This window comes from Marmota monax, unplaced genomic scaffold (genome assembly GCF_021218885.2).
Source record: "Marmota monax isolate L192 unplaced genomic scaffold, Marmota_monax_Labrador192_F-V1.1 WCK01_AAM20220418_F8-fsc00232, whole genome shotgun sequence".
Classification (NCBI taxonomy): Eukaryota; Metazoa; Chordata; class Mammalia; order Rodentia; family Sciuridae; genus Marmota; species Marmota monax.
This window is the reverse complement of record NW_026695232.1, coordinates 2505176-2515524: the sequence shown is the minus strand read 5'-3', so window position 1 is coordinate 2515524 and position 10349 is coordinate 2505176. Positions and strand designations below refer to the sequence as shown.

At 48.3% G+C, this 10349-nt stretch overlaps 1 protein-coding gene across 1 annotated transcript; it reads right to left on the bottom strand.

The window, feature by feature from the left end:
* Positions 1-1604: 1604 nt before the first annotated feature.
* LOC124088781 (spermatogenesis-associated protein 31-like) lies at positions 1605-8132 on the bottom strand. Its single transcript, XM_046438545.1, is given in 6 exon segments — positions 1605-4583; positions 4586-5357; positions 5448-5528; positions 5792-5852; positions 6900-6945; positions 8046-8132. Coding segments are annotated over 6 exon segments (3930 nt in total). The 3' UTR covers positions 1605-1700.
* Positions 8133-10349: the final 2217 nt, after the last annotated feature.

The following is a 10349-nucleotide window of genomic DNA, read 5'->3' as shown; positions in this document are numbered from 1 at the left end:
AGCTACCCCTTTGGCCTTTTAGGTCCCCACCTTTCCACTGCAGAAGTGCTAGGGCCATGTGTTTGTCTAAAGGTCCCTAAACTGGGAGTCACAGCTAGAGTTCCCTACTCTTGACTACTCCAGTTGATAACTCATCCCTTCTGTAATTAAAGAGACAAAGACATGAGGCCCTATTCAGTATGATGCCAGGAAATGAATTTTCTCTACCAAAAGGTTTGCTTCCTCTCTTGCCTGTGTCATTGTTCAAGAGGCTTCTCCAGGTTTGTGGTCTGTGTGGGGCCAGGATGAGTCCATAATGTCTCCTCCCTGAGGTCGGCACCATCCACCATGCCTGTGCCATCCACCACATCTGTGGGAGGCCATCCTCGCACGTGATTTGAGTCACCTCCCTGGTTGGATGAGAGACGCTTGGGCGCTCTTTTGTCCAGAGCTTTCCCCACCCTTCTCAGGGCTTGTCCGTGTGGAGGCATATCTGGCCACTACCCCAAAGACCCAGTCATCTCCCCTGACCTTGGGACACTGCCCCCCTTAATCTTCATTGGATGGGATTTTCCCCAGAATTTTTTGTTCCCCAATAAAAGTCCACTCCCAGGCATGTTCTCTCTCTCTCTCTCTCTCTCTCTCTCTCTCTCTCTCTCTCTCTCGCTAGCCTCTTCAGTAAACCTTGCTACCATAATAGGTGGCTGGAGGCTGGAGCTAGGAGGAGCCATGCTGGAGCCTGTTTAAAGGTAATTAGAGTCTGTCTCTTTAATTCAAAACTCCCTAGAGGTTTCTGACGTTTCGAACCTTCATTCATGAAGCCAGTGCTGGTTGCGGGCTAAACACATCATCTGTGGTATCCCCATGTTACTCTGCCTCTTTATTTGGCTCCATTTTAATTCACATCCCATTTTCTGTCCTCTGTGCCCCACTGTCAGATGGTTAGTGCATGCATATTTGTGTCGCGTATAAGGCAGATTGAGAGGTGGCGAGCTGCAAGTGAAACAGCCCTGAGCAGCCAACTTACAGTTCCCACCCAGACACACACCAATCTACAATTTTTATTCTGGACACTGCTCTAGAAAGTGAGGAAGACAGGGCAAAAGCAGGTGACATGGCTACAGCATGAACCTTAAGCTAAAAGGAGCTGGCAAGGCCCATCTCCATGTTAGGCTCCATAAGGCAGGGATTCTCAGGACAGGTGTCCTCTGATCCCGCCAAGGTATCCACTAGGCAGGACTCTCCAGCCACCTCTGAACTCAGGGCCTGGATACTACCCCCTCCCCAACTTTATTGAACATGGGAACCTACTAGGTTCCATGGTAAACCTGTACCCCAATCTCTACAGCCACACAAATTTCAGAATAGAGAAAAGGCTCTGTTAGACTTTAGGGTGGGGTCATTGTGGGGTTGCCCCATCTTGACGAGTCCCAAAGGCATTCTGTTTTTTCTGTAATGATCAAGTCATGAATTCCTAGGGTATATGAGGGGATCTGACATAAGGGTGGGTACTCAATGCCACTGTCACCTTCCTGCATGTCCAGTCTCTTCTAGAATCCAGTCTAATAAAGAGCACACATGACCTCCCCTTCCCTGTGACCAAGCAAAACACAGACAAAAGGCTCTCTGGTTTAAGAAAACAGTGTTATTAAGCCATCATCACCTCATTAGAAATAAGCCATTATCAAACAAAGGCTGGGCTCACATGAGGACAGTTTCTCTCAGTGTGGTCTGAATTGTGGGAAAAACTTCTTCCCAGCAGGACAGGAGTGGGAAGCATGTTGATGCTGATGAGACAGCAAATGTCTCTGAAGAGCACAGTGCCTTGGACAGTGGACACTGTGGCCTGAGATACCTGCCACCCTGGACCTCTGCTGGCAGGGGCTGGGCAGAGGTGCAGACTTCTTAAGCAGCAAGGCCGGATTGTTGTCCGGGTTTCTGATCCACCTGTTCAGAGGATGGCTGACCCTGAGGCTGGCCTGGTGACCATGAGCCATAGCTCCCATCCCTCTTCTTTGTTCCAGGGAGGAGGAACAGCTAGAATAATGGGATTGTCTACCCATAGAGGCCTGCTGTTCCTCTTTAAGTGTGTTTTTCTTTGAGGCCGAATGTTCATCATGAAACATCATTTTCTGATCTGTGATCCATCCAAAAGTAGTCATGAATGCCTGGGCTTCTGACACTGCATTGTCTATAAGCACTTGGCTTGTGACTGACCCTTGGCTTTGGGTAGTAGTTGATGGGATCATGATTTGGGGTAGAGAGTTTGCCTGCTCTTTGGCTTTACTGGGGAAGATATTTTGCAGAAAGTTCTTTATTCTGTCTCCAAAGTTTCCCTTTGAAGGAGCCTGGGAAGACTTGTCCCCCACAGTGTCCCCTACCTCCATAACTGGGACAGAGGGGCCCATTTCCCCAGCACAGGAGGGCCTCCCTTCTGAAAGCCTTTCTCCCTGTGTTCCTGACCTGGGCCTCACGCTGTCCGCCCTCTTGGCAGTTGGCCTAAACGTATTTCTCCTGCTCTTCCCTGGATCCTGGTGCTCAGGGATCTTGGGTCCCTGCAGGTCCTGGATGCTGTCTTCACTGAGTCCACACTGAGAAGTTGATGCACTCCTACTGGACATGTTTAGAGTGTTGGACTGTCTCTCCTGGGAAGCTAGGATGTCTTCAGCCAGGAGCACCTCAGGGGCACAGTCCTGATGAAACTTGTCAGTGGCACAGTCTTGCAGGTTGACACCTGTAGCCAGTTCTTGAGGCTGGTTCTTTGGCTCAGTCTGTGCTTTCAGGCATGAGTATTCTTGGCCCTGGGAAATAGAACTTATAGAAGAGGGGGGTCCTTCACTGGTCCCCTGAGATTCTAAACTCCCTAGGGAATTAATATGAACATTAGGGAAGTTTGAAGTCTTCCTGGTTTCCTTGGTGATTCCCCATTTAGAAGACTCCTCCTCATCATCCTCCAGCTCTCTGACTTCTTCAGTCTTTATAACTTCGGACCCTACCTGAAGTGATGGCAGGCTGTGGCATGAGACTTGTGAGCTCATACTTCCACTCCCCAGGGATTCCTGTCTGCCCATTTCTAGGCTTGGACTTGGTTCCAGACTGTCTCTTGCAGATCCCAGGACAGTACCATTGTTCCAGGTTCTGCCCATGAGAATGTAAGTGTGGGGCTGAGAGGGCAGGCTGCTTTCATGTGCAGTTGAAGGAGCATCTGGGAGCCCACCGTTGTCACCAGATGGAATTCTGCTCAGGGACTCAAAAGAGGGGCCAGAGAGAGGACTCCTCTGGGTGGGAACTGGAGTTTGTGCTACCTCCTTCAGTCCTGGACCTTTCTGAGTGGGTTTTCTCAGGACCTTGGCATCATGGGCAATGGGGTTAGCCCTGGAGTCATAGGAGGCTGAAGAGGGAAGGGCAGGCTGTGGAGGTGGTGAAGCCTCAGAGTTCCTCATCTTCAAGATATTAATATGCTTGAGGACCCTGAGGGGTAGGCCCCACCTGTGCCTCACTCTTAGACTTGTAACATGTGCCTCCAGTTCCTGCCGAATGCTAGCATCAAGGAGGGAGAGCACCTGGGAGGTGTTCCTGAAGGCTTCCCCACCTTTTAAGGTTGGTCCACCCCAAGTTTCCTTCTGGGTGTTTGAACTTCCAGGTAGGACAGAGACATGGTATGTGCCAAGCCTGGAATTACAAACACCCACAGGAATCGTGCCCTCTTGTATTATCTCTGGCCTCTCAGAACCAGCCCTCTGTACAGCAGGGCTCCTGTTGTCTGGAATCACTGAGTTCCATGAAGACTCACAACTGTCCTTTGCCTGATCTATCCTTGGGATGTTATCCCAGGACTCCGTCAGATTCAGAAATGGGTCCATATTGGGTGGTAGTCCATACTGATGTAGCATGAACCTCTTCTGAAGGTGTTGATCCAGTTTCTCTTGAAGATCAAGGCTCGGGAAATCCCCTGGGGGCTTGTGGTCACAGGAGGCCCTGTTCTCTGAAGTGAGATGGCTAAAGATGTTCTGAGACTTTTGGAACGAATGAGGTAAAGCTTCTCCAATTTCTAGTTGTTTCCTCAAGTGTTCATATTTAAGGTGTTGAAGAGAAGGGGAAAGTAACTGGGTCCCCTCTTGGCTTGTGGGGCATGGAAATCCACAGGCAGTATTCAGAGGAAGATGGCATGGCAGGCTTGGGAGAGATGATGGGAGATGGTCCTGATGGTGGATCTGAGCCAGCGGTGGGGACTGGGACCAGGACAAGGTTGGAGTCCCAGGCTGGAGTTGGACAAGTGGGTGGAGCAACTGGGAGGCAAAGAGTGGCCCAGGTGCAGCCTGCACCTTCCCTGGAAAGTAATTAGGCACTTCATTGAATGCAATGGAGGAAAAGTCTGCTGAGGGCTCAGACATGCTGACAGTAGCCACCAGGGACTCGCTGTGCAGAATGGGGAGGCCCCAAAAGAGCTGGATGCATTTCTGCTGTAAATGGTCCCCCAGGACCTTGGTGTAAAAGAGCTGCTGAGGAACAGAAAGCTTCTTTGGCTTGCCTTTTGTGTTCCAGAAGGGTTGTGGGATGGTGGTGTCCTGCTCCCTGCCCAGGGACTGTACTGTGCTTCCCAGAGAATTCAGGGAGTGGACTGTTCATCTTTTGTCTTCATTTCTGCTCCCTTGCTGATCAGTATCTCCAGCAGTTTCTGGACACCAGGGTTAATGAAAGATTTCCCCTCAGCCTCTACCTGCGAGAGTGGGCCGTTTGCCCAGAGTGAGTCCTCTGGTGGGTGGGGAGCATGATCTCTCTTGGATTCACTGTGTGGGGAGCAGGAGAAGCCACAGACTCTGGCGGCCATCTGCCACGAGGAGAGGGATGAGATGGGACAGGTGGAGAGAACATGGCCTGAGACTGCTGGGACAGGAGGTGGCAATTTGACTGGAGAATGCAAAGTGCCAAGAGAAGTTGATGAGACAGAAGATGGCGATCGGATAGGAAATGGCAATGGGACAGGAGGTGATGATGGGCCAGGAGAGGGCGATGGGTCAGGAGAAGGCGATAGGCCGGGGGATGGCAGTAGAACAGCAGATGACATTGGCACAGGAGAAGACAGCCAATAGTTGTTGGGTGGAGAGGCGCTCTGTGGACTGGTTCCCAGTGAGAGTGTCATTGAGTCACACTGAGGAGGAATCAGGCTGGGGCCTGGCAGAGATATATGATGGGCCATGGGATCAGGAGGACGAGATGGGGGAGAGGAAAGTCCACGTGGCTGAGGTGCACGTCCTTCTAGAGGAATCACAGACTCTGGAGACTGAGAGGCACTCAGGGATGAGTGAGTCTCAACAGTATCTGAGGAAGTCATTAGGTCTGCTGAGGGAGCAGAGGCCAGGAGCAGAGGACGCTTGCTCAAAGGAGTCAGGGAAGCCAAAAGGAGGAAGGCAGTGGCCAAAGCCTCCTGCACAGGCAGTGTACATGACTGGTGGGCTCAGGCTGACCCTGGTTTGCACATCTCATCTGGGTCATCTCTTCTTAAGGGCTGGTGAAAGGTGCTGTCATCCTGGAGCTTCTGTAGGTGGCTGCAAGAGATAGAGGCCCAGGCTGCAGTCAGGAGCAGATGGGCCCAGGAGGTAGGGAAGGTGGAACAGGGGTAAACACTGTGGTCCATGGCTCCTCACTGTTCCACTCGCTGATATTACCAAGCCCTTGCTGTCCCATACCCCAGAGCTTTAGTCACATCTTGCCCCACCTGAGGCTCCTTGCTCCCCCATGAGAGATTTGTGTTGCTGGATTGTCACAGGCAGCAGGAGGAAGGGCTCAGGAAGAGGTGGAAAGGACTCACCTTTGTAGAAGTAAAAGCAGATCTTTAGTCTCTTCCACTTTTTTCCAGAAATCACTATAATCTGAAAATGAAGACCTGGTTATTGTGGAAAAGGAAGGGTGTGTGGACTATCCACAGGGGGCAGACAAAGAGAGTAGACTCTGGTCGCCACCACCAGTGTTCAAGGCCACATGACAAGTGACATGAATCGCAAGGCACACGGAGGAGCAGCATTTTGTCATCTACTTCTACCTCCACTAGGCTCCGTGGTACTAACAACCACAGTACTGAGAGAAGGATCGGACAATTTCAAAGAGGAATGTCTCTTAGGGAAGAAGAGCTTGTCCACACTTTGACCAGGAAGTCCCCCTCCTTGTCCAGATGAAGCAGGGGAACCAAAGGAAGTCAGGGTAGATGATAATGACTGGTCCAATTAGGAGATGGGTCTGGTGGAAAGTAAAGGAGACCTAATGCTCTTTCCCCCTCCTCCTCCCATGTTCCTTCCAGTGTTCCTCCCACCTATCGCTAAGGTAACTGCCCTGGAATTGCTCCTCCCTGCAGGGAGCTCTAGGAGTTGTTGATTGATGCCTCCTGGGCTGCTGCCTTCCTGCCTGGATCACTCCACCATGGGGCCCACCTCTGGGTCATGTATGCAGAATGGGAGAGGAGAGGCAAGATAAGGGGAGAAGGAGGGCATGAGGGCAGAGGAATTCTAAAAGGTACAAAGGGACAGGACACCTCCACTTTGGATACCCAGCTCTGGGACCCCTTTTCTATGGAGAAGTCTGACTCTATTCTATCCTTTAAGAAAACTTGCTCCCTATGTCTGCCTCTGCATTTCTTGACTGTTCAGTCTTCACCCCTGGGGAAACAGAACTGGGCCCTGATGGATCCTCCTCACTGGCAGGATCTCAGACAGCAAGGCTCCAGTCGTGCCCACACCTCACTACTGGACATCACCACCCCGGCCCGCCACAATGCAGGCCTAAGGAGTGTCTCTGGTGAGATGCTTTCCTTCCCAGGATCCCCCCTCTCAGATCTTTGCACCTGACTCCCTCTGGGACCTGGCTCTGGTCTCTTCAGGACAGGTGGCAGCAAGTCACTCTGGAGTGGGAGGGCAGGGCCTTACCTTTCAGAATGTCGCTCTTCTTCCTTTTCTTCTTCACCTTTGGGTGCTAACCAACAAGAAAGAAAAAGAGGCTGTGGCCCAGTTCTCCCTCCGCTCTGCTAGGTCAGCTGCAGACATTCCGTTTTTCTGAACAGCATCACGTTCTACAGTTAACTAGTTCTCTTGGTTCAGAGAACATTTTTAAAGTGGCAAAATACTTTATTTTTCTTCTTTGGAAAAAACAAAAGGAGATTTTTCTACATGAACTACACCATGCATGTCCTGGTGCAGTCACTGATCCTTGGCTCAGGAACAGACTCATTTACAGAAGCTCGTCTCAGCTGCGACACAGGGTTCTGCTACCTGAGGAGAGGTTTCTCCAGTGGGTGATGGAGGCCTCAGGGCTCAGCACAGCCCTCACCTCAGCCCAACACAGAGGAAAGCCTGGGCTCTGGACTTTAACCTTCCACCATTGCAAATGAGTTCTGAAAGGAGGCACAGTAAATAGCTGCTGTGGGAATCAAGGGATCCCACAGGAAAACCAACAGCAATGGGAAGGATATGAACTCCTATCTCTAACAGTGACAAAGGGTTTCAAACTTTTTATACCTGCCTTCCTGAGTTAAAATTTTTACCTGCACAACTAGTTCCCTGACTGTCTGAAGGGTCATTTGCAGTTTCCAATGATCAATTCACTCTCCTTGGAAACTATAGAACTCAGACTCCTTCTCTAACTGTGGGTCATTTTTATACCTAGAAAATGAGCCCTTCCAGTGCCTGATGGATTGACTGTGCTTCAGCATACAGGGCAGCTTGCTGATTCACTGGAGGTCTGCTTCCATCCTGGTTATTTGTATTTTCATTACGGTGCTAAAACCATGTTGGTTATTTTTGCTTACATCTAGTGGACACTCTTCCCCTGCTTTCCCCTCCTGTCCCAGAATGATGCTCTCTTCTGTCCTGAGATTTATCTTTTTTGAAGTGCTTCTACTTGTTTTGGAAAAATGGAAAAAAGAATAGACAAAACAGAACCTAGTTTTTGTTGAGTCTGGTGTGAGGGTTTCTTACCTTCCTGAGTTTTTCCTTTTTCCTTGGTGGTGGGAAGGATGGATTACCCTGGAGGAAAGGCATTAAGAAAAAAAAGAGCCCCAGTCCACACACTCAGGCAAGGATCATGTCTATCGCCCAGGTGGTGAAGCTGGTGTTCAGCCATGCGGCACTAACGCTATTCAAAGGAAAAAGAAGATTCTCCATCTTCTGAATCACACTGTCCTGTTGGACAAATGAGTCCTGAGAGTTCACTTCAGCAATGGGGAGTCGTACCCTGGCCTGTGTCACACAGGGCTGTGCCCTCTCATCACAAAGGGATCCTGACAGCAGGGGAGTAGCAAGAAGAAGAGGCAGCACCACACCCCTGCTCCACCCCCTGGCCAAGCCTGTCCTCTACCCTCCTGTGCCTTCTAGATCTTTCCTTTCAACTCCACCTACTCACCCTGTCAGAGGAGCCTTTTGTCCATTCCATATACTTTCTCCTCAGAACCTAGACATTACCCACTTCCTTGTAGATCTCTGCTTGAGCTTCATTAATTTCATAGCTTTTGGAAATTCTTTTTTTTCTCTGGAATTTTTATTTCTCAGGGATTATTACTTTCAGGATCTCCTCTCTTTGAAATTCCAACTTTTCCATATGATATGTTCTTGCCTTGTATCAACTCGGCGTAGAACTAAAATTGCTTTTATGCTTATTTAGTTATATCAATTTTAAATAAAATTTTTCAAATTTATTTTACTATCTTCATCTACAGGATTTATTTTGCTGGCAGCAAATTTTCTCATGCACTTGTGGTAAGCCATTGTTATAGATCGTGGCCGCCATTAGAAGATGGCGCCGGCTTCCACTGTGGCCTGTGGTAAACAACTCCTTTTATGGAAAGTTGGCGTGCAATCCCTGACCACCCTATGAGAAAGATCCACGTGGCGGCTTAAGATTGGTATGCGGGAGGCTTTATTAGGCTATGCTTGGGCGCTCGGCGGGGGGTCGCTAGAAGATGATACTTGAATCAAGGCCTGAATAAACTGCTGAAAGAAGAATCCTGTGTCGTGTTTTCCCTTGCCGGCGAGGGGTCGCGACACTTGGTGGCCCGTACGGGGAAGAATATTCCTCGAACCCAGGATCCAGAACTTTCAGAAGTCAGGGTGGTGCACCGGTAAGTTCCCAGGTAAGTGGGAATCCGCAAGCAAATAGCGGGACGCTCCTCTGTAAACAAAGAGAGAGCGGGACTTTTGTACTTTCACTTTCCTTATAGCTTTGAAAACATTATGGGCGTTACCTCTTCAAGCCCAATTTTGTTGGCCCTAGATGGGTTGCTACGTTTGGCTTGTTAGCCTGTCTAGAGATCTATTTATTATATTGTTTTTTCTTTTTCTTTTCTTTTTTATATTAAATGTTAAAATTGTTGACATTCTAGGTAAGGTATAGAAATTATGAAAATCTTAGGCTATAGCTATTAAAACCTTACATACAAGAGCTACTTCTAATTTATTACAAGACTTACTTCCCAAACAGCTAGTCACAGCTGGATTGATAGAGTACTTGGGAAATGTGGCAATATGGTTTATGTAAGTATCCCACATTATAAATCTACTGGAGATGCAAAGTTATTGGACCTTGTGGAATGCAAAACAAAAGGACAAGCAGCAAAAATTATTGAGGTACATCCAGATACCAAGGGGAAAATAAATCGAAAGGTGTAACAAGAGTCCCAAGTAGGAGAATTTTTTTTGCAATCATTTCAGTTTCTCAACAATCTACCCAAAGCAGCATCAAGAAAACTTGCCAAAACAGTGAAAAACAAGCCTATTTCAACCAGAGTAGCTGATATTTGTTAAATATTGAAATAGGTGTAACTAAACTAAAATTAATGATTACTTGTTTAGAAGAAAACAAAAAGAAGAAAGTTTGAATGAAGAAAAAAGACAAGGGCTGCGGTTGTGGCTCAGTGGTAGAACAGTTGCCTCGCATGTGTGAGGCCCTGGGTTCAATTCTCAGCACAACATATAAATAAATGAATAAAGTAAAGATCCACAACACCAAAAAAAAAAAGAAGGAAGACAATGTCCAGATCAAAGAGTTAAATACAGACGTAGGCAATATAACCGTGTGTAAATGAAAGATCAAGGATTCGTGTCCAAGGACTCTGAAGCAGAAATTCCTGAACTCCAAATACAACCTGCAACAAAGAGGAAAAAACAGGAAAGAGAAGTCTCCAGCTTACCTGGAGTCAGAATAGGAACGAAGAAGAGAAGTAGTTCTGAAGACGGAGACTTCCTAGCTCCTGAATCAAAAGTAAAGAAAATGGCTCACAAAGACCACATTAAAGAAGAAGCTACTGGCAGAATACAAGAGTTACTAATAGGGCATTATGTAAAAATGTGGATGTGTAACCGATGTGATTCTGCAATCTGTATTTG